General features: G+C 49.7%; 9 protein-coding genes across 9 annotated transcripts; 5 read left to right on the top strand and 4 right to left on the bottom strand.

Moving 5' to 3' along the window:
• Positions 1–88: 88 nt before the first annotated feature.
• On the top strand, positions 89–1,983 carry F5J12DRAFT_85450 (cytochrome P450). Its single transcript, XM_051746632.1, has 3 exons — positions 89–440; positions 497–1,598; positions 1,663–1,983. The coding sequence occupies exons 1-3, from the start codon at positions 271–273 to the stop codon at positions 1,849–1,851; spliced, it is 1,461 nt and encodes a 486-aa protein (XP_051600258.1). The 5' UTR covers positions 89–270; the 3' UTR covers positions 1,852–1,983.
• On the bottom strand, positions 1,873–3,002 carry F5J12DRAFT_768463 (uncharacterized protein). Its single transcript, XM_051742217.1, has 8 exons — positions 2,754–3,002; positions 2,621–2,699; positions 2,470–2,556; positions 2,309–2,413; positions 2,232–2,251; positions 2,096–2,178; positions 1,945–2,002; positions 1,873–1,895 (listed from the first exon to the last, which is right to left on the bottom strand). The coding sequence occupies exons 1-4, from the start codon at positions 2,803–2,805 to the stop codon at positions 2,359–2,361; spliced, it is 273 nt and encodes a 90-aa protein (XP_051600259.1). The 5' UTR covers positions 2,806–3,002; the 3' UTR covers positions 1,873–1,895; positions 1,945–2,002; positions 2,096–2,178; positions 2,232–2,251; positions 2,309–2,358.
• On the bottom strand, positions 2,980–5,040 carry F5J12DRAFT_829785 (RNI-like protein). The gene is made up of 4 exons (XM_051745680.1): positions 4,094–5,040; positions 3,937–4,037; positions 3,673–3,874; positions 2,980–3,622 (listed from the first exon to the last, which is right to left on the bottom strand). Exons 1-4 carry the CDS (start codon positions 4,894–4,896, stop codon positions 3,268–3,270), a joined length of 1,461 nt encoding a protein of 486 aa, XP_051600260.1. The 5' UTR covers positions 4,897–5,040; the 3' UTR covers positions 2,980–3,267.
• A 6-nt stretch (positions 5,041–5,046) lies between these two features.
• Positions 5,047–6,768, bottom strand: F5J12DRAFT_85384 (KRI1-like family C-terminal-domain-containing protein). Its single transcript, XM_051746615.1, has 3 exons — positions 6,165–6,768; positions 5,707–6,107; positions 5,047–5,645 (listed from the first exon to the last, which is right to left on the bottom strand). Exons 1-3 carry the CDS (start codon positions 6,403–6,405, stop codon positions 5,112–5,114), a joined length of 1,176 nt encoding a protein of 391 aa, XP_051600261.1. The 5' UTR covers positions 6,406–6,768; the 3' UTR covers positions 5,047–5,111.
• Positions 6,769–8,069: 1,301 nt separating this feature from the next.
• F5J12DRAFT_85857 (uncharacterized protein) lies at positions 8,070–12,812 on the top strand. Its single transcript, XM_051746771.1, has 24 exons — positions 8,070–8,370; positions 8,431–8,680; positions 8,749–8,851; positions 8,917–9,181; positions 9,404–9,481; positions 9,590–9,593; positions 9,668–9,765; positions 9,830–9,867; positions 9,917–9,937; positions 10,056–10,097; positions 10,218–10,273; positions 10,327–10,419; positions 10,469–10,561; positions 10,630–10,729; positions 10,785–10,822; positions 10,871–11,121; positions 11,174–11,503; positions 11,558–11,832; positions 11,883–11,959; positions 12,022–12,172; positions 12,229–12,321; positions 12,370–12,639; positions 12,706–12,740; positions 12,800–12,812. Exons 1-23 carry the CDS (start codon positions 8,335–8,337, stop codon positions 12,710–12,712), a joined length of 2,769 nt encoding a protein of 922 aa, XP_051600262.1. The 5' UTR covers positions 8,070–8,334; the 3' UTR covers positions 12,713–12,740; positions 12,800–12,812.
• Positions 12,813–12,853: 41 nt separating this feature from the next.
• F5J12DRAFT_720610 (tRNA A64-2'-O-ribosylphosphate transferase) lies at positions 12,854–14,453 on the bottom strand (the record flags this gene model as incomplete). The annotated part of the gene is made up of 6 exons (XM_051741249.1): positions 12,854–13,411; positions 13,464–13,682; positions 13,735–13,957; positions 14,007–14,117; positions 14,153–14,216; positions 14,282–14,453. The coding sequence occupies 6 exons, from the start codon at positions 14,451–14,453 to the stop codon at positions 12,854–12,856; spliced, it is 1,347 nt and encodes a 448-aa protein (XP_051600263.1).
• A 460-nt stretch (positions 14,454–14,913) lies between these two features.
• Positions 14,914–16,264, top strand: F5J12DRAFT_720393 (uncharacterized protein; the record flags this gene model as incomplete). Its single annotated transcript, XM_051741235.1, has 5 exons — positions 14,914–15,298; positions 15,357–15,655; positions 15,722–15,847; positions 15,896–15,966; positions 16,015–16,264. The coding sequence occupies 5 exons, from the start codon at positions 14,914–14,916 to the stop codon at positions 16,262–16,264; spliced, it is 1,131 nt and encodes a 376-aa protein (XP_051600264.1).
• Positions 16,265–16,706: 442 nt separating this feature from the next.
• F5J12DRAFT_829827 (mitochondrial carrier domain-containing protein) lies at positions 16,707–18,112 on the top strand. Its single transcript, XM_051745681.1, has 5 exons — positions 16,707–16,909; positions 16,965–17,288; positions 17,340–17,561; positions 17,615–17,770; positions 17,824–18,112. Exons 2-5 carry the CDS (start codon positions 17,123–17,125, stop codon positions 18,051–18,053), a joined length of 774 nt encoding a protein of 257 aa, XP_051600265.1. The 5' UTR covers positions 16,707–16,909; positions 16,965–17,122; the 3' UTR covers positions 18,054–18,112.
• Positions 18,113–18,154: 42 nt separating this feature from the next.
• F5J12DRAFT_829836 (serine hydrolase-domain-containing protein) lies at positions 18,155–19,786 on the top strand. The gene is made up of 9 exons (XM_051745682.1): positions 18,155–18,425; positions 18,481–18,528; positions 18,646–18,916; positions 18,966–18,982; positions 19,034–19,070; positions 19,126–19,187; positions 19,240–19,270; positions 19,305–19,425; positions 19,490–19,786. The coding sequence occupies exons 1-9, from the start codon at positions 18,169–18,171 to the stop codon at positions 19,636–19,638; spliced, it is 993 nt and encodes a 330-aa protein (XP_051600266.1). The 5' UTR covers positions 18,155–18,168; the 3' UTR covers positions 19,639–19,786.
• The last annotated feature ends 204 nt before the right edge of the window (positions 19,787–19,990 follow it).

Consider the following 19,990-nt stretch of genomic DNA (forward strand, 5'->3'; position numbering starts at 1 on the left):
TCAGGGGGCAGGCGAGCCGCTAAACGGAACCACTCCAACCTGTGCGTTATCTGCACGGAAACAGTGCTTATGACATGCCTCCGCTCAATCAGCACTAATCAGCATGGACTGGCTAGGAATGGTAAGCGAAAAAGGGGGGCTGACATTGACGTAGATTTCCTCCGAACAAGGAGCGTGGTCGACATTCTTCGGGACCCATTAAAGTAGCGGGGGGTGTCTGTTTTTCACCCTCGGAATGATCATTGCTCCCCCCTTCCTCCTCGTACGAAGATGTCTCTACTTGTAGTTGGCTTCATCGCAATTGCGATCGTGTTTGCCTTCTCATCACTCTCTTCGAAACGCCCAGCATCTTCTCCTCCACGAGTACCAAGTGTCTTGCCTTGGTTCGGGACTGCCTTGTCTTTCATCTCCAGTCCAGATGAATTTCTAGCACGCTGCAGGTGAGTAGGGTTCTCGGAAAGTGTAGTGGGTTATACTGATCCTCCGTTACTAATAGAAAGCAGTATGGCAATGTCTTTAGAATGTTGCTTGGTGGTAGAGAAGTCGTCGTCGTCTCGTCCATATCTGCTATCTCGTCCATTTATGCGGCCGACCACAACGTACTGGGAACCCATGAAACGCATAACGCATTGTACGCCGCAGTGTCGGGAGGCAAGGGCAATAGCACTGAGGTTTATCGTGTCGTGTCTCACCTCATATTCCCCATGGTGGACCAGCGCCTCTCGCGACGCTCCATGGGGGATCTGACTGCGCCTATCGCCCAGGCTCTGTATGGCAAACTGAAACCTTACACTCAGATGAAAAATGCTCGCGTAACGCTCATGAAATTCCTCACTGAGCCACTGTGCTTCGCGACCAACCTCATTATGTTTGGCACTCGGTACCCCCAAGACACATACGAGGACCTGCGTATTCTTGATGAGACCATGCCTGAACGTTTCTACAGCGTACCATTTTGGTGGTGGCCATCGATGAAAGCACGAAAGAGAATGCTTCAGCAGATCGATGACTATCTCAGTACCAGAGATTTCTCCGCCGAGGAGGATGGGTGGATAGGTTCTGCCTTCAAGAAATTATTCCGCGAAAACGACGTTGCTCGCCACGAGGCGTGTTGTCATCTTCTTACCTTCCAGTGGGGCATGCACACGAACACGTTCGGGATAGCGCTATGGTTTTTCTTGTTCCTCTTCAGTCATCCTGATGCGTTACATGCGATACGGAACGAAGTCGACAGAGCAATCAAGGAAGACTTCGGAGACCTAGACTCCTTCTTGGCCAGTGTCAACCCGCAGGTGCTGGATAGGCCGTGCTTCACGTCGTTGACTTCAGCACTTCTGGAGACAATGAGGCTCACTGCTATATTCGTTGCTTTGCGCGTTGCAGAGACAGACCTGCAGTTGAAGGATCGGGGCGGGACAGTAACGGTGCGCAAGGGAGAGTATGTTCTGGGCAATGTTCAAGCCGTCCATATGGATGAGAGCGAGTATCCGGACCACCGTAAATTCGTGTTCGATCGTTTCGCTCACAATGATCACCGAGAGGGGAGACTGCCCACGGATGGTCAACCATGGTTCTCTTTCGCGGCTGGGAGGCATTTGGTAAGTGTCGCTTTCGGAACGTCTACGGCCTGAATGTTGACCAGTTCTTGTGTAACGTCACCAGTGCAAGGGCAGATATTTGGCCATGTATGAGCTGAAATTGGTGGCCATCATTTATCTATACCTCTTCGACTTCACACCTGTGAACCATGAATCTAGGTCGTGGTGGCCGCCCCGTACGACCAGAAGAAACCTTGGCATCCCACGCGCTGAGGAGGTCTTCGTAGATATCCGTCTCCGACATCACGCTTGATACGTGCTTGAGCACATCGGGAAAGACGTCTAGAGACCGCCTCACTGATTATTGTTAGCCACTTCATGCGGACACTTACAACGTTTGTCTTACGTTTGCCTTATCCATCATAGTTTATCCATCAAGGGCCTCCTTGTATTTGTTAAGTGAACTAGACATCACAAGTTATTCATTTTCGCCAGCGCCCAGGTGTTATTGTTATTAATGTGATCCGAAGATCGCAGAAATCGGTGTGGGAACTCACGTTGCGTACTTCGGCACTGTATGGCTGGGAGTCTGATGCAATGGCGTATATTCATCGAGCATTGTAGTTGTTGCGTGCTGTGCCTCCACCAACAACGTTCCAAACTAGGCTACATTCAGATAACTTGTGTACTTACTCCAATATTACCGTTTCCCACTGCACAGGATCAGCTAAGTGAGAGAAATTCCCTTCCCAATATGATTTGAATTGAACCTAACACCATGCATAAACTGGTGAGAATGTTCCTCGCTGGCGAAAGTCCGTCAACCACCCTTGTGGGTACGGACTTCCCGCCAAAGCTTGCCTTCGGGGAGATCGCTGTGGTCTTGTGAATAGCTGTCGTGGAGGAATTTACGAGACAAGACAAGACATACTCTCTCCCCTCTGGCATGCCGATTTCCCCTGTTTGCATGTTGATTTTAGCGATGTTTGTTATCTCGACCGCTGGACGGTCAGGGCACCTAGTAGATACCAGTGCTGTGTGAGTTGATGTAGAATAGGTACATTAAGGCAACCAGAATTCACATCTTGAATAGACGAGGAGTCGGGAAGCAATGAGGAGTGACACCGTGTTGCTTTTGCTCCATTTCGCAGAAATACTGCACTAAAAAAAGATGAGACACGCTGTGACCGCAACGCCCACAATGCAATTCTGGACCTATCTCGAAAAAATAGCATTTGTCAGGTTTGTCTTGGTGTGTCTTGGCCATTGGAGTACTGGAAGCCGAGTAGCTGTGCTAGGCAACTCGATGAAACGTTCAATTGTCAAGAAGCCGTGTGATGCTGCAACCGAACAGTGTCCCCAATCGAGGTTCTCATATCCTGAACCTTCGAAACTTGATATTTACGGTATGTAGGAGGGGCAACGGATTCGATCAATCACCCCACGAAGAAAAGCCCATCATCGATTGAACTGCAGGTTATCTGATAGCAAATCCAAATATACCTGTTACACTACGGGTGAAATATACGGGCCGAAGCTATTGATGGATGTCACATAAGAAAGTCATCAAGTGGTACGACAATAAAACAGTAGAAGGAGGGAGTGGAACAATCGACAATTATGCTACACGTATGAGTGATATTTCGTAGATCATAATGTGTCCGTATGCAGTGTCTGTCGTAGGGCAAGTTAACCTTGGGGACGACATTATCCATGGATGTATCGCAAATTACGAGGTCATCGTTGCGTTCTGGCATACACCGCACCCGGCGACGGAGACGTTTGTTCCTGCAACATTGCACGTTTGTAACGTGTTGACGCTGCAGGCAAAAGCGCCAGTTAGGGCTGAGTTCTCGCCAAGTTGGAGCACCTTGAGTGTGCTTGGCATGGCTGGCACAGTGCCAGTGAGGTTATTAGAACTCAGTAAGAGTTGCGTCAAATTCTTGAAAGACGAGATGGAAGTTGGGATTGTCCCGGTTAACGACGTTGAAGTGAGATCAAGAGTCTGTAGAGAGGCAGCGAGCGTAGAGGAGTTCACTATAGTAGACAGCGGCGATGGAGATAAGACCTGTGAGTTGACGAGCCTAGGAAAGGGGGTCAGCAATGCGAAGCAAATTGTAGCCACTGAACTGACAGGCTGTGCAATCCCGTTAGCTCGGTGATGCTGGTGGGCAGGGATGTGCCCATATCTGAGTTGCGTAATAGAGCCAAGGTAGATATGTTTGTCAACCCTGGGGAAGAGAACAGCGTATCTGGGAGTGCGGTAATGGCGGTTGACTCTAGATGAAGAGTGGTCATGGCAGTGAGATTTACGAAAGACTCTGGAAGAGAGCCAGCTGTACGTGTCACATGTCAGTCTCTGGCCCAAAGATTAGGTTCAAAAGCTTGGCACACATACCAGGTATCGTATTTCCTCCAACTACGGTCAAGACCTGAAGGTCCGAAAGCGCGCCAATCTCATTAGGAAGTGTAGCAGGTACACCAGGATACGTCAGTGCTCTGTAAGGCAAAGCGTGAATCAACATGTTCCTGGTATCTGCTTATCAGACACTCACAGTGAGGAAACACGTCCAGAAGTATCACATGTGACGCCTGTCCAAGTGCAGAAGTTAAGGTTTTGCGACCAACTACCATTACCAAGGGTAGTTTGACCCTGTGCACTCGCTGTTTCGTATACCGCACGAAGGCTGCAGAACTGAACAACGTTGTTTATTGTCTGAGCATCTTGGGCGTTGGCAGAATTTGACATAAACGAAGAAGGAACGCCCTGGAGAGCTAGCAAGCAACTTGAACAGGGATAGGAGGAGGGTGATGAGGGTGCGTTCAGTGTGTATTGTGATATACATTGGAGAGCGTCCGCGGAGAGCACTTGAGTCGTTGGATTCTGAGATAAGGAAGATGCAAGGGAGAGGACGCGGACGTTCAAGTAGATTACGTTTCCAATCAAGAAGAGAAGAATGATTATCAGCAGAATCAAGAGACACCGCGACCTGCGCTTGCGTTTCTTCTTCTTCGCTTCGTGACGAGGATCGTGTTGACATGTACATCGCCGCTTCTCGACGTTGAGCGGTGGCCACTGAGATAAACGCGAGTCCTGAACTCGAGCAGGCACCACGTTATGAATCGTTCGAAGGTCGAAGAAGAGCTTGGTAAATCTGTCACGCAAGCTTGAGGACGACTGGGGGGTCCCCGCCTCGACATCCTTCGGGGACAGCGGGTGAAACGGATTCCGCATGGACTCTGAATATCGCGGTGACGGGTCTATTGTCGATGCTGGGGAGAATTTGGACTGCTCAACAGGGAGGTCGAGGTGGCCAGGCGGCAGAGTGAGTGAGAGGTGTTCACGAAACTTGCTCATCGGCGAGCGCAATGTGCTAAATGATAGAAGAAAAGAGAAAACGGTCGTCGCCGCTGTTCCACGGGCTTGTCTCGGGACTCCATAGCAATAATATTAATGTCGGCAGGGGAACAATGGCCACCGCAAGTACAATAGCACAACATAGAGTCGGCATGCCCAAATTAGGAAGGACGGGTGTTTGTATTTGTATGTACACAAAGATAGGGGCTTATATACTATGTCGGGCGATCGCTATTCGAGGTCGCCTTCTTGCGATGTCGACGACGCTTTTTCTGAGGTGCTCTGTTCTCTTCAGAGATACTTGGAGCTTGGTCTTCATATTCCCACTTCTTGGATGGTCCATCCATGGGTTCACCGAGGGGCTGCTCTGCTCCACCGTGCGCAGCTGTTTTGTCCCCTGCCTCATCTTTCAATTTGGCCCTTTCTTTCTTTCCAAGCCGTTTCTTCTTTCCATTTTCAGCTCCGTCCCCTGTCCGTCTTCCATCCGCGCCAATGGACCAACCCCCTGAATATCCACTGCCAATGCGTGCCTGCAACGTCTGCCGGAACTCCTTAAGACGCTCATTACGCTTCGGATCCCAATCCTTGCCCTTTCCTGACGCTCCTGTGCGCCGGTATGGTGCCATCTTCTTAAGGCCGACGTACGAATTAAGTTCCGCATCCTTGGCGAGAAGGATCTCGGCTGGCAACAGGCCATAATCATCTGCGGCTGTTTGTATGTAGTGAAAACGTGTGGGTATGTGGGCCGTCTGTCCCCCACTTTAGCAAAAGCGCATCATGAACAGGAATGAGCCACTGGCGGAAACTCACAATGTCATTGAACCCTAGGCGATTCACGACTTCCTCCATATATTGATCCATTTTGCGCTTCCGCATTTCTTCAGTACCGTCCCACTCTTCTCCGTCTGCCTCCTCCCAATCGCCTCCGTCGGCATCCACGTCCATGGCATCTATATCGACCCCATCCTCTTCGTCAGAATCACCTCTTTTCCTCTTCGCTTTCTTTTTCTCTCTCTTCTTAATCTTCTTCAGCTCCTCTTTCGACATCGTGCCAGTTGGTGGAATAATATCATCGGTGTCGATGTCGTCATCCCATGTCGGCTTCTCCACGTCCGCGTCATTGTCAAAATCGTCTGTAGCATATAGGGCGGCCATCTGCTTGTCATGCTTTTCTGGGTCCCAAGGCGCGTCAAGGTCAAGCCCCACGAGAGCTACGGTACGCAGCTGAGAAAACTGGGTACACCAATTGTCTTTGTGAAGGAACATACCCTCTTTGTCGACACCTTTCAATCCACCTTCTGCACTTACCTGTTCCAACTTGCGCAGGAGGTCCTTAGTCTGAAGGTCTTTGAGACGGGCTAGTTCGCCCTTCTTCCCCTCCTGCTTCAATTTCTTTTGTTCTCCAATATTTTCCTCCTCGTGTCCAGGCTCCTCAGCTAGCTCGTGTGCAAGACGTTTTTCGATTCCATCGCGTTCACGCCTGATCTCTTCCTTCCTTGCAGTGATCATCTCCTTTTTCTCGGCATCCTTTCTTTCTTTCTTTCGTTGCCGGGCTTCCTGGCGGGTGGTGGACTCCCGCCGAACGGAAGGGACGTTGCGAGGGTGGGAGGGGATGAGAGCACCATCGCTGATTTATAACCGGTGTTCGATCAATTCGTAAGTGGTGGCCAGACACGGGCGGAATCATTAACACAGTGAAGACTGCGTGTACTTACGGTTCTTCGAATCGAAAGTTGTATGACGATTCAAACGCGTCTGCCAGGTCATCGAACGATTCTTCGTCAGAAAAGGTTGGCCCTTGTTCTTCATTCCTTGGTCTCAGGACTCAACATTTAAAGTAGATTTTGACGGCTTGGAGGAATTGACGATCTCCGCGTACGTGGGGATCCTCCGGTTCGTTCGGTCTATCCAACCACGATTGAAGATATAGCTTCACGTGATGTAAGTTATCAACACGGATAAGGCCGCGGCATGCATCAGACATAAACGTGGAGCCCAGATGCACCTCCGTTCGAAGTCCACGACACACTCACTTCAATAAAAATTCATGGTCCTCGTCCTCCTTGGATTTCTTCTTGCTCTTCTTGCTCTCTTTGTCACCTTTCGCGTCCAGTTTCTCTTTCTTCCTTTTCATTCCTATCCTTCTTGTCGACCTGATCTTCCTTAGAAGAAGCGATTTCCTGATCGCGGTCTGTGGTGTTGCCGACGTCCCCAGTGATGAGCTCGCCGTAGTTCCTCTCCAACCTCTCTCTCTAAGAAGGCTTTGTACTCCTCTTCTTCTTGCTCGACCTCGTCGCGCGTGCGAGAACGTGGAATCAGAAGGTCATCTTCAACATCGTCACCTAATACATTCAACAGCATATGTACTGTATTTATAAACATGAAAGCATACCTTTGTCTAACGAGTCTACGGCACTGTGAAAAACAGCGCGCATTTCGGACTGCAAGATGCTCTGTTCTTCGACGTGCGTGAGGGGTGGAGGCGATGGGGAGCGGGACGGTGCTTCGCCATCTTCGAGGGCGGACAGCAAGTGCAGCTTGGCGAATTGTTAACGGTTTCGACTTAATAAATGAGAAAATTAGTTGTCGCGGATTGAATATCCAAGAAATAAGGGGTAGAAGACCTTGTCCTTCGTTTTCGCCTTGACGAGTGGTGCACGGTGCTTGGTCCGGCCTTCTTCTTCTACAGCCACCAGCGAAGGAGTCAGTCGAGGCCTCAATGGTGATAACAGGGAATATATTACCGTCGAATACCTGTCTACCCCCATCATATATGTTCGGATCCTTCTTTTTGATACGCGCCAACGTACGAAGGATAGCGGCATCGACCGCGGGCGTGAGTTCAACACCATCCGAGTCTTCCGAAGTATCGTCTGAGTCCTCGGAATCTCCCTCAGCAGATACGTCTGAGATGTCTGAGCCATATTTTTCCTTAACTATATGTACCAAGGTGAGTTTCGTTGCGACAGAAGCATCAGCTGCACCCACGTTTCACGAGTTCCTCTCTCTCCTTCTTATACTGGAAGGCTTTGGCGTAGTGCTCATTTATCGTGAGGGTGTGGACATCATCGGTTTCCGCTTCAGAATCCGACAACATTTCTGCTGGTCGTCTTAGTTGGTGAAAGCTCGCGTGACAACCCTAACTCCGGTACAAGGTTAGGGTTTACTCTGCGGACGCTTTATTAATAACCACAGTCAGGCTTTTTTGTGCTGTCAACCCAGTACCAGAGACAAAACTATTCTTCGCAAATCACGCCTCACTGTTTGAAAAGCCCACAGATGGCGCAAAGGCTGGATGTTCTTGCCTTGCCTGCATACTTCCTTCCGGAATCCGATCCGAGCATGGCAAGAATCCACGTGATCATCTAAAACATATGCCACGTTGTTTTTTGGCTTGGCTTCTGGAGTCTTGGCTGTCTGATGCCCTGATCCGGACACATGTCGTCCGCTTCCAAGGCTTTCAATGAAGCAGAGGTACCATTTGTGGTTCCCTTGACAAGTCTCGTGCACTCGCATTTCTAACTGAACCGTCAGGCTGCCTACGCGAGAGGCGCTAAATCAGAGTTGTCGTCAGACTTTTCTGCTGCATTCCGTCTTTACCTCGCAGCTGCTGATGCCTTCTTACATCTATCTCGATCGGAGTCATTGAATCCTGTCTTCCGGACTAGGTGTAAGGCTAACGCGGCGAAAGCCTTAGAGAGGGCAGAGAAAATCAAGAAAGCGAGTGAGCAGCCAGGAGCAACCTTTGAAGTCGATGCCGTCCCGATAGATTGGTTTGCCCAGGGTTAGTGTATGATTCTAGCTCGCTCTTTGTTGCCTGTAGAACGGCGGATTAACATGCGGCCGTTGCAGAACAACAGCAATATATCCTACGAAAGTCGTCGGTCATTAACAGTATCCGTTATCCAATTTGGACGGACGCCGTGCCTATGGCTGGACCCAACGTTTTGTATACGTACGTTCCGGTCTCGTCCGGTTTTTCGTATGCGTTGGTCATCCTTGGTCATCTCAATTATTCAGTGATCCGGATGGGCAGCCGTCTGTTCCGCAGTATGCCATATTTTCCGCAGATGGTAGTTCGCGCTTTCTCAGCTGGAATCGTCCCGTAAATGCGGCACCCACGCTCCCACCATTACCTTCCCCAACGTTTTCCACCCCTTCCGTCGTTTCGGAACCAAATGTGGACTTAGCTCCTGCGGACATCGAACAACATCTGATCAATGACTGTTCTGTCTGTGCTGTGCTTGCAGTCTGTGTGCAACATACAAAGACATTTAACTCCAAGGCAAGTATGCTTTTTGGCTACATAGTATAAGCGACGTCAGGCGGGGGATGACCGTGACAGGGTGCATTAAAGGTTCACGAGTGAAGGGGTGCCTTGCTTAGCTACCTGAATGACCATAATGTGTCAGACACGCCGTGGGAGTCGACGTTGGCCGTAATCTCTGCGTCACGAGCCTGGTCATGTTCATTACCAAAGAGTGCTCAATTAGCTTCTGTTTGACAGCTCCTTTCCTCTATTTATCCTGGCCGGCAGCCTGGGCGATACGACATCAAAGTCTTAATTAACGGTGCGCATCGACGAGTAAGTCACCTATTGTACTTTGGCGTTCCATACGGTTTGGGGGCCTCTCCGCTATTTCATACTAATAGTCAGTGGTCCTTAATGGTCCGGACGCTAACGTTCACGTAGATAAGTGAGTGCGTTTGTCGTCGAGTTTGCGTTGAGCAACCTCTCATCAATTCTTTTATCGTGTTTCTTGCCGGAAAGCCATTGATGATGCCCTCCCATTTGACTCGAATGGCAATCCAATCGGGATCTCTACTGGTGCTAAAAATATTTTGTGGCCAGCTCTGATTGAGAAAGCCGTAAGTCTTACGTGTTCTCTCCAGGCGAGATAGTTCGCGTCACTCATGCGCACCATGGACGCAGTACATGAAGTTAATGGGAGGATACGACTTCCCTGGATCGTACGCACTGTGATTCGTCTGGTGTTCACTTGCTGAGAAATGATACCAGGAATTCTGCTATAGACCTACAGTGCGTTTTCACCAATTTGCAAACCCACCTGCTTACAACTCCCCCTTTGTTTTTGGCTTGCTTGCCGACGATGTTCTATCACTTCAACCTTCTGGACCCTTGTTTCCTTTACCATTAGTGCTCTCAGCGGATGGATTCCCGAGTTTATTGACTTGCACAGGTATGAATTGTCCTCTGTGTTTTTGAGATTCATGTATTTCTGCTTTCTTCCCTTTTCGATACTGAGATTTCATATGTGGCTGACGGTTGGGAGGTTGAAAGCTGACTAGATCATGTGTAGCACGTCCTTTGAGAAGGAAAGAACTTGGACAAGGCTTATGCGCGGTTTTCACAATGGTTGGTGTGATCTCCTCCAGGAAGTTTCACTGACGCGGACGTGATTACCTTAGGTCATTGCGTCCTGACCGTTGGTACAGACTCCAAGACTACACGGAGAATCAAAGGTCTTAGATTATTACCCTCGCATAACTATGCTGTGATTGGTATACTTGGTTACTTTCATCTTTTCTCACAATTTGAAACCTCGCACAGATGTCAGAGAAACAGCCGCTGACCGGTGGATGACGTTGCTAGACTCGAGGGTACCTGGTCGGTCCTCTCCGTTAATGAGCGAATATGAATCGCGTGAGTACCTCGTCTTCCTCTACTGCAACACTCCCCATGAACGCAAGCGGGTTTCTCGACTTTTGCAGATGCCCTCGACATGCGATGGGATGACTTATGTGCAACATTTGAGGGGGTGTATGCGAGTTGGGACCCTAGACTTTTTCATCGAGAGCTAAGCTTTCACGGGTTGGCCGGTTTTCTATATCGTGGAATCAGTGATTAACATGTCCATTAATTGCAGTATGTGGAAGCCAGGGAATGCGGAAGATATGGAACAATGTAGGTCGTGCTCCGCACTCTGAATCGTACTCGTTCTGACATGACCAGCGTGTGTCCGCCATCTGCGGTTGTTGTACACATACACGCCGAGCTCATCTCAAACTGGCTGCGACACGTATCCAGTTTCCGATAATGAGGTCTGGGTCCTTCTTGTACGGCATCGACCTGACGCACCACGAACCGGGGAGTATATTACGGCAACCGTGGATGCGGAAGACGAGTGGATGGATGCAGGAGTGTCGTTGGGGAGGCTCCCTCCATTGGCCGGAGGGAGGGCCAAGGCGGAAGCCAAAATTAAGGTGCGTTCAGACTGACCCACACACCCCAGTCAGTTAAGCTGGATGTTTGCAGGGAATATATACCACCTCTACGCACGTCCTAGTTCGGACGAAGGTCTGCATTAGCCAGGTCCCGCATAGCCAGTGCGGGAGTTCCACCCCATCCTTTCTCTCGCCATCCCCCGCACGATGGCCTGCTACTCCAGGCTCTCCGACAAGTTCCTCGTTGAGCCAGAACTCCGTCAGCTCGGTTTCAGGCGCTCTCGCTGTGCTGGCTTGCTATGACGGACCATTCGATGACGTTTGTTTCACGGTCAGTGTGTTCTGCGGATCAGGGCTCTCAATAAAGTGGGATGAAAGTGCTGGTGTGGGAGGGATTGGTGTGAAAGGACACAGCATGAAGGTAGTTCAACGAAAGCTCTAAGCGAAAGTGGGGTATCTTATCTTCTACGTGCAGGTGGAAGGTGTCTTCACCACGAAGAACTCTGGCGGGAATCATTCGCACCCAACCTATATGCTCAACCCGCAATGGCATCTGCGCATATTCGAGCAAGAGGCCATAAGGTCTGTCTCTCCAGCTGCTGGAGCGAGTTCGTCGAGAGCGTCCGGTACGGCGCAAAGTCCGAGTGGATCACATGGAGACAAGGCAGCAGTTATTGTCACTGCTCGGAGTCCGAGAGACGTCCCACTCAATCTGACGGTGGTTTGGTCAACGGGAGAACGAGTCGTCGAGTGCGCATAGAGCCACTGGTCAATTTGGGTGTACTAAATATGCTATTTAGACTTGCACAAAGGGAAGTAGTTGCAACCTCTGGAGCGTATGGGTATGGGTATGCCAGGGCATTTGCGAATCTGCCATGTGAGCGACACCTATTATACTTTTGCATTTTCCAACGTAGCAACTGACGGGGACAATTATAGTGGGAAACTACACGGTCATATTATCCACATTTGAGCCACAAGTCCATTTTGGAGCCTTCACGCTCAAAGTTGAAAGCTCCCGCAAGTTCGAATTTGAACCGATTCCGCAAGAGGGAGCTGGGATGTATGCTAGAGTCACCAGAGGACGATGGTGAGTTATTGTTTTTGCATGCACTTTCTCTGCTTAAGGACTCAACCAACTCCCAGGGACATGCAATCGGCCGCGGGGAGTCCAATCCATAACCGCTACCACCTCAATCCGGTGTATGAGGTGGACATTCCATCTACGGCGCAGTTTGGGTACGCGATATTGTTGAATTGGACATTGGTTGCTTAATTCTGCCACAGTGCCCGACTACACCTGACGTCAGGGCCCCAATCGGCCCCCCTCAATCTATCACTCTTTCCAGCTGTTGAGCCTCTTTCCATAAATTGTCCTCTAGCTTCCTCTGGTCCATACAGCGACGCCCTTGCGGGCGTAGACATTCCGAAGCGGACACTGCGAGCAGGGAAGTACTGGCTAGTTCCGTCTACTTGGGTAGCAGGCATTCAAGCCGAGTTCAAACTTGTGGTATATTGCTCGGACTCTGGGTGCGCAGTACGTAAAAGGACATCAGAGTGAGTCCCGTTGTCCGCGTATGCCACTCTTTGTGTCGTTAAGGGTACTCGATCCCCCGGACAAAGGCGATAACAGGAAATCATTCACTCTCTTCAAAGTTGTACGGGTTGGGTTTGCCTTTGGGTAACTGCTTATGATCCATTGAAGACGGGTATTTAGAATCGCTTTCGCTGAATCAAAATTATCAATGTGTATAGTATCATTAGCTGTCGATCATCTAGACGATTTCTGGAACTCCTTACATAAGTTGTGTTGTCCGTTTTCCAGAGGGTTGAAAGACCCGTCTTCGCGGAAGAACAGCGCTAAAACAGTCATGCATACGCCTACACTGGTATCTGACCCAGAGTCGCACGCAATACAAACCTTGTGCCCGTCAACAAGGTGTCGTTTGATGAAAGGCACAGATTGTGGCAGAACGGTTCGTAAGAAATCGTGCTGTCCTTTCTTACCCTCCGGAACTTGTATGCATAACCACCGAGAAGGTTCTGCGGTGCTCGCATTCCAAACCTGGCACAAGTCGTTGGACGTCAAACACACCACGGCCATACCAGAAGTCGCTATTAATGGCATGGCAAACTGTAGCGTGCTCGTAGAGCATAGAGAAATTAGACTAGAAACGTGCTTTATTGGGGTCAAGCATAATTCATCGGTACCCCTACCACGAGGTGTGTCAGAGCAAGAGGTCAACCCATGGACGAGGTCCGGTAGTGCTGAGCGCGTCGCGTTCAGTAGCTGGTCGCGATTTCTCCAGAATACATTCGATGTGAGTCCCTGGGACGGCGTAAACAAAGATTTACTCTGCATTGAAATTGTGAAGACGGACCATGCTCCACAATTCATGATCGTCCCCAGATCCTTGAATGTAAGTGAACCCGGCAGTACGGCGCTCTAAGCCGTCTGTGACCTGCTTCGAAGCAGACAAACATACGACAGGATAGAAAGACAACGCATTTGATGATAGATCGGGATACGTGCTTGTTGCAGGCGTGATCCATACTGGCCTCAAAGGATGTTGCAACTCGGGGATTTCGTAAAAGGATGCCTGGCCAAGGTATTAGTGCGGAATATAGCAGACATGATCGTATCAGTAGTACAGCTAATTCTGCAGCCCATTCATCCAGTTTCGTTTCAATCTGACAGTGCTCCTGTGTGCTCACGACCCCAGGAGGTGTGTATAGTGCAGTGTCCCAACCGTCGAAGCTGGATGGATGTTTGAGAGCAAGAGCACGATTTATGACCGAGCACCATATTGGCACTGTCTTCGAAAGTGCATCTGGCATACGTTTCCCGGCGCGAGTTGAGTCGACCAGGATGAGCCTACAGCATGACGTTACAGGATTGTCCTTGTAGATTTAATCGGACCCACCCATGGTACTGTACTATCAATGGCAGTATATGCAGGTTGGGCCTGCGCAAGTTAAAACTCCAGTTATTCGTATGACCGTCCGTGGATTTAAAATATGTATGTTGCGATGGACTCTGGTTGAAAGGGGTGAATTACAGCTGGTTCACTGGAGGGAGAGCCAACCCCCTACGATGTCCGGATCGACATACCAAGCGCCGCATCGCATGTTGGCTGGCATTCGCTGGGTATGAGCACGACAGAGGTGTAAGACGACAGATCAGTGCCTTGATACTCACGCAGAAGTGGAAGATCGCCATAGTGATAGCGGACCTGTTTGACGAATTCTGCATCTTCAGCGATGGAATGGATGCGGTTGTATATGTCTTGCGACTCTCTGCGAAGCTCTGCGAGTGCTGTTGCTGCTAAATCCCTTGAACTCGTCGTGCTGCCCAGTGAAGGAAGGATCATGGACATGACATTCGAACCCGTCGTCACTCGACGAGACAGGATACTTTTGGCAACTACATATAACTCACCATCACTACAGAGTATTGTGAACCCCCAACTCCACGCCGTCAGACGTCTACTGTCCGATGTTCAAATCAGCTCCACCACCGCTGCCAGTTGCTGCGGCCGTCTAAATTCGGCTTGGTTACCGTTACGGGGACGTAAGTCGTCGCTTGGCCGTCGCGTACTAAGTACCCTGCTATGCTAATCCAGGAATTCCACTCCTACGTTCTCGACCTCGACGTCCATTAGATTCTGGGAGATTCACTCCTGGCATTCACTCCCGGTATTCTTCGTGGCGTTCGACTTGTTCAAGCTGGCCACCAGCATATCATTCACGCTCGTTACATAGTTTCCGTTGTCGTTCGTTTCCCTCTGTTCCCTTTCTAGATCTCTACCAGCGTGGTCGTGCTAGAGACCCATGGTAGCCTGCTTTCGTCTCAGGCGTCTCTCGAACCAGCTTTTATATTTCTTGAGTTGTGCGTTTCTTGCCGCACTCGCCATCCCCGGTGCTGCTGCCCAGTACGATACCATCGTTGCCTCCAATGGTGAAATTCTACAACGTCTTCAAGACCCTAACGTCGCCTTCATCAATAGCAATGGCACGATCATCATCTACAGTCTTACCACTGGCGAGGAAATCCCCCAAGGTCTTGCAACTGATGGAAGCGGCAGCGGTTTCGATGCATGCGCAATAGCGTGGATAGTCTTCTCGTTTATGGTCGGTATACCGTTGCTATTTCTTGGAATCCGTGGATGGCGTTTTACTACCGCGGCAGCCATCGGACTGGCTGGGGCCCTCACTTGTGAGTCGTATCCCTCAATGTTTTCCCTCTCTTCTCTTAATCCGAAGCTTCCCCTCAGCTTGGGCAGTTTTTGTCAACACCTTGGACAATCTCGGTGTCTCTGATGTGGCTTTGACCGTCTTTGTTCTTTCTCTCTTTGGTTTGGGTTTCTTTCTTGGTGCTCTCGAGCTTTCTCGCGTCATTGGAATTTTAATACTGGGCACTCTCGGAGGGTTGGCTCTTGGGATTCGAATCGTCATCCTTCGGAGCGGATTGCTAATATCGGACCCATCCATCTTCTTCGTTAACTGGCTCATAATTGGATTTTGCGGCTTCTTGTGTAGTATATTGGTCTTATGGAAGCAGAGAGTTGGCGTTGTGAGTCGGCGCTGCAGCAAATTTTCTCGCCCATCACTCACCTGACCCATGCTTCTTCCATCCTAGCTCAATGGATGTGCTTCCACAGGGTCCTTCCTCTGCGCCCTCGGGGCTGATCTTGTGATCAATCAACAGTCCGGGATGAGTCGCGGACTGCGGTATCTCATAGACAGAAACCGGTATCACGTTGTGGTAATTCCGACAGGTCTTTGAAGAGTTTATTTGCTGATAGTTTCCAAGGATAACGTATTTAGTGGGTATTCACCACCTATGACGACGGTCGTCATCCTTGCAGTTTCGATTGCTATAACGTGAGCCTCTTGGTGATGAATCATCCACTGCTAACAGTTTTGCAACAGGCCCGCATTTGCATTTGCTCAGCACATGGCGTTTAAGCGGCCATTCTGGGGCGTCACTACGCAGTATGACCTTGAATCGCTACCTCCTCATGATGAAGAGCTACCACAGGATGAGGAGTCAGCTGCAACTGCTACCACTTCCGTTGTCTCCAGTGCTATGCCGGAAACTCCGATTTCGGAGAAGTCGCCGTTCCCGTCCGACGATGAGAAGAAGGTTAACAAAGTTGAACCACCACGAACTTCTCGATGAGCCACGATTAGAATAGACGCCGCGTGCGGGCCTCCGCTTTGACCATCTTCACGCGCAGAAAGTCACATTTAAACAATGCCACGGCCGTTGTTAGCATCCTCACAGCTTTCATATTTTACCAGTACACGCATATCCACTTAGTACATTGGCATCTGATTCGCACATACGAACATTTGATTTTCGACCAGTTAGGTATTAGAGGTAATAAATTATCTCATCCAACCTGATGAGTTAGGGGCTTACGCCGAGCAAGTACTGGAATTTCAGAAAACTGGGTGTTGTCGGGTCCACTTGTGCATCGTAATAGCTCGGGCACCTGTCGAGAGACGGAAAAAGAGCGGGCCTGATTAGCAGAAACACCAGGACCGTCGGCGCTAGCGCGGACACAAACGCCGGAACGGATGTCGGTGTGCACAGAAATTCACGTGTTATCCGCACGTAACTAACTTGTCTTCGAGATATTTAGAATTGTTGAGGGAACAAGCGTAAAATCTCTCCCATACTCTACGTTTTTATTACGAAGTACCGTACCCAGGTGAACGCACTACGGCCCGGAGAAGCATCATGCCACGAAACGAAAGCAGAAAGCAAGTGGGCTTTGCTACCCATATCACCGCTGGAGGGATGGCTGGTGCCATGGAAGCTGTGGGTTTATCTTCTCAAGCTCATGGTCAGCAGTACCAATAGGTTTTCTTGTCAGCTATGCTGCCAGCCCCTCGATACCATCAAGGTCCGCATGCAGCTCTCCAGGTCTGGGCGGGCACCAGGGGTACGTCCATCCCAGACTACCTTTCCACCGAAGTCTGACGGTTAAGGAACTGACAGACAAAACCTAGAGGATTTATAGCGACAGGAGCCATGATCGTTCGGCGAGAAACACCCCTTGCGTTGTACAAGGGGCTCGGAGCTGTATTGTCGGGGATCATACCTAAGATGGCTATTCGATTTGCAAGCTTCGAGACATACAAAGCGTGGCTTGCTGACAAGGCGACAGGGGAAACAAGTGTCGGCAACATTTTCATAGGTAAGTCGTATCTGGTTCCCAGTACTGTTACGAACCACGAATATTTTTTAGCTGGTCTGGCTGCGGGAACAACGGAAGCGGTCGCGGTGGTGTGTCCAATGGAAGTGGTGAAGATCCGTCTTCAGGCACAGCAACATTCGCTGGCAGATCCAATGGAAATGCCACGGTACCGCAATGCAGCCCATGCTGTCTATACCATAGTCCGCGAGGAAGGTGCAACGACCTTGTATAGAGGAGTTGGCCTCACTGCCTTGCGGCAAGCTACTAATCAAGGTGGGTATCTTACCTTTACCTATATTGCTCTGGAAGAAACCCGGCTCTGTCAGGCGTAAACTTCACGACATACCAAGAACTTAAGAAATTGGCATATAGATACCAACCTGAATTAGCAGAGCTTCCGTCATATCAGCATATGGTAATTGGGCTCATATCCGGCGCAATGGGTCCGTTCTCCAATGCTCCGGTAGATACGATCAAGACACGTATGATCCGTTGCTCACTGGGAGAGCACAGCTGAATGTGAATATCCAAACAGGGCTACAAAAAGCAACTTACGAATCAGGGACATCCGGATTTCAAAAGGTAGTCGCCATTGCACAGGACATGTGGAAGCAGGAAGGCTTTCGATCGTTCTACAAGGGAATTACTCCACGGGTGCTTCGCGTAGCTCCGGGTCAGGCAATCGTATTCGCCGTCTACGAGAGAGTAAGAGCGATCATAGAGAAGCTGAATGTGACGCCGTCTCAAGATCACTACACGGAGTAGCAAGAAGAGTGAGAAGAGCGTAGTGTACTGCTAGTGTCTTATGTAATCCAATAATAGCCCCTGAAGTGCATAGTCAAAGTTTTGATTTCCTTTTTCCTTCCTGACAGTCAGGCGCATGCGCACCCGCTACTCCATTAAAACAAGGTCCAGAAAGAGTTTCATTTATACCTTTGTACCAACAAAGACAAGACGAGGAAAACTGACTTACAAGGAAGTTCCACTATACGAACATTCTGCCTCTCCGGTTGGAGCCCAACCCAAAGGGTCTAACAGGGTTAGATCTTCCCGATCACCTAATTCAGTATCAAAAGTTGGTGGAGTAAGAGTAAGCAGGCCCATGTCGGCAGCTCGTAAGATACTGATGCTTCATGGGCAAGTTCTGTTTGGCGTTCGCTTTTAAGCTACGGGACTGACGCGCGCATTGCAGTCACTCGCAAAATGGGGATATATTCAGCAAGCGGGTAGGCACGGCGATGTATGCCACCCTGACATTATCGCTTAACTGCTCATTATCCGCTGTAAAAAAATCTAGGTAGGAGCTTTACGAAAGGTGATGGGCAAGGACATCGAGATGGGTGTGTCGTATGTTCAGCGTTTTTGAATCCTTGGTCGACCAGATGCATGTGCGGATCTACGCAGTGTTTATAGATGCACCGATCATCTTGCAACCAATCGACCTTGATGGCGATCCATCCAATGTATCTTTGAATTCATTCGGTGCTTCTGAGGCGAATGCGGCATCATCCGACCCAGCACTGACTCCTAGAGCATGGTGGAAGGCAAATCCCGAACGCACTACGGCACATGGTCTGGAGGAGTCACTAATGGTGCTGAGGGATGTACTAACGCGGGATCGGTTTGACGTGAGTGATTGGCTCGCCTAGCTATGTATGTCTCACAAAATCGCGTTAGGGTGTATTCGGTTTCAGGTTAGTGAACTGCAGGTGAAATGCTGCTTGGTTTACTCTAGTGTGTATTAGTCAAGGCGCGGCCATGGCAGCTCTCCTCGCGGCATTGGTTCGTAGACGTTTGTCTAAATTGTTCAGTCAGGCGACCTCTTATACAATATCAGTTGGAGAAGCCCCATGCATATGAGCCCTTCCTCATAGGCGGAGAAGCTCCCCATCCTCGATTGTGCGTTGATTGTGTTTCACCGATCGAAAACGTGGAAGTCACGGTGTTTTAGCCAGTTTTGCGTGGCTGTCTCGGGATTTAAAGTATCGGACCCGATAAGCGATAAGATATTTGGAGGCTCATATTGAGACTCCAACGCTACATGTTATCGGAAAGACGGATGTCATTGTAGTCGAGGAACGGTCTAAGGCGCTCTTGAGTGTGTCTGCCAATGCTAGGGTGGAGGTGCATGAAGGAGGTGCGTAATTCGTTCTCATTTGCACAAAGTAGAGGATATGGTTACTTAGATGCCTGCTCTCCAGGACACTTCGTGCCGTCCCAGGCCAAATGGCGAGTTTTTTGGCGCGAGTACCTACGAGATCCGAGTGAACACGTCCCCTCTCCGGGCCTCGTGTCAAAATCCCAGACCAACTCCGGAATGAATACTCCGCCGGCGTTAGACTATCCATAATTATGCAAGTGATACCTTTGCAAGTCAGAGTATTAGAATTCTGCCAGTGGAGTGTAGATTGAGGAACGGAATGGAAGGTTTTAGTGATTCGATTCATTTCCATCCAATCTGTCAATGAGTTTGTTGCTGTCCTGGGCGTTACTTGAGGAACGTGCTGGAACAGTGTTCTAATCTGAATTTCATCTATCAAATTTGCAAAGCGTGCTATGGAATTCGTGAAATTATCCACACCCGAGCTACCCAGAACAGCTGATTCACAATTACATAATAAGGGCCGACGGGATGCTATAGTTATGAGAGTCTCTATTAGCCCTTTCGCAGTGCAGGGTGGGGCTTGAGTCAGAGTGTGACA

Source organism: Pisolithus orientalis (genome assembly GCF_024613125.1).
Source record: "Pisolithus orientalis strain OTSU chromosome Unknown F5J12scaffold_13, whole genome shotgun sequence".
Taxonomy (NCBI): domain Eukaryota; kingdom Fungi; phylum Basidiomycota; class Agaricomycetes; order Boletales; family Pisolithaceae; genus Pisolithus; species Pisolithus orientalis.

Excerpts from the sequence above, each read along its gene's own strand:
- F5J12DRAFT_85450 (XM_051746632.1), top strand. The coding sequence starts at position 271 with ATGTCTCTACTTGTAGTTGGCTTCATCGCAATTGCGATCGTGTTTGCC. Across the intron at positions 441-496 it reads GAATTTCTAGCACGCTGCAG|AAAGCAGTATGGCAATGTCT; the intron begins GTGAGTAGGGTT and ends CGTTACTAATAG. Across the intron at positions 1,599-1,662 it reads TCGCGGCTGGGAGGCATTTG|TGCAAGGGCAGATATTTGGC; the intron begins GTAAGTGTCGCT and ends TAACGTCACCAG.
- F5J12DRAFT_768463 (XM_051742217.1), bottom strand. The coding sequence starts at position 2,805 with ATGGCCAAGACACACCAAGACAAACCTGACAAATGCTATTTTTTCGAG. Across the intron at positions 2,700-2,753 it reads ATGCTATTTTTTCGAGATAG|TGCAGTATTTCTGCGAAATG; the intron begins GTCCAGAATTGC and ends ATCTTTTTTTAG. Across the intron at positions 2,557-2,620 it reads ACTCCTCGTCTATTCAAGAT|GTGCCCTGACCGTCCAGCGG; the intron begins GTGAATTCTGGT and ends GGTATCTACTAG.
- F5J12DRAFT_829785 (XM_051745680.1), bottom strand. The coding sequence starts at position 4,896 with ATGAGCAAGTTTCGTGAACACCTCTCACTCACTCTGCCGCCTGGCCAC. Across the intron at positions 4,038-4,093 it reads TCTGGACGTGTTTCCTCACT|AGCACTGACGTATCCTGGTG; the intron begins GTGAGTGTCTGA and ends TTTGCCTTACAG. Across the intron at positions 3,875-3,936 it reads TGGAGGAAATACGATACCTG|CTGGCTCTCTTCCAGAGTCT; the intron begins GTATGTGTGCCA and ends TGACACGTACAG.
- F5J12DRAFT_85384 (XM_051746615.1), bottom strand. The coding sequence starts at position 6,405 with ATGATCACTGCAAGGAAGGAAGAGATCAGGCGTGAACGCGATGGAATC. Across the intron at positions 6,108-6,164 it reads GAAAGGTGTCGACAAAGAGG|CTCTCGTGGGGCTTGACCTT; the intron begins GTATGTTCCTTC and ends TGCGTACCGTAG. Across the intron at positions 5,646-5,706 it reads GCCTAGGGTTCAATGACATT|ACGGCCCACATACCCACACG; the intron begins GTGAGTTTCCGC and ends AGTGGGGGACAG.
- F5J12DRAFT_85857 (XM_051746771.1), top strand. The coding sequence starts at position 8,335 with ATGTCGTCCGCTTCCAAGGCTTTCAATGAAGCAGAG. Across the intron at positions 10,730-10,784 it reads CGAGAGCTAAGCTTTCACGG|TATGTGGAAGCCAGGGAATG; the intron begins GTTGGCCGGTTT and ends CATTAATTGCAG. Across the intron at positions 11,504-11,557 it reads TGAAAGGACACAGCATGAAG|GTGGAAGGTGTCTTCACCAC; the intron begins GTAGTTCAACGA and ends TTCTACGTGCAG.
- F5J12DRAFT_829827 (XM_051745681.1), top strand. The coding sequence starts at position 17,123 with ATGATCGTTCGGCGAGAAACACCCCTTGCGTTGTACAAGGGGCTCGGA. Across the intron at positions 17,289-17,339 it reads TGTCGGCAACATTTTCATAG|CTGGTCTGGCTGCGGGAACA; the intron begins GTAAGTCGTATC and ends AATATTTTTTAG. Across the intron at positions 17,771-17,823 it reads GGTAGATACGATCAAGACAC|GGCTACAAAAAGCAACTTAC; the intron begins GTATGATCCGTT and ends ATATCCAAACAG.
- F5J12DRAFT_829836 (XM_051745682.1), top strand. The coding sequence starts at position 18,169 with ATGCGCACCCGCTACTCCATTAAAACAAGGTCCAGAAAGAGTTTCATT. Across the intron at positions 19,188-19,239 it reads GAAGCTCCCCATCCTCGATT|CCAGTTTTGCGTGGCTGTCT; the intron begins GTGCGTTGATTG and ends ACGGTGTTTTAG. Across the intron at positions 19,426-19,489 it reads GGTGGAGGTGCATGAAGGAG|GACACTTCGTGCCGTCCCAG; the intron begins GTGCGTAATTCG and ends CCTGCTCTCCAG.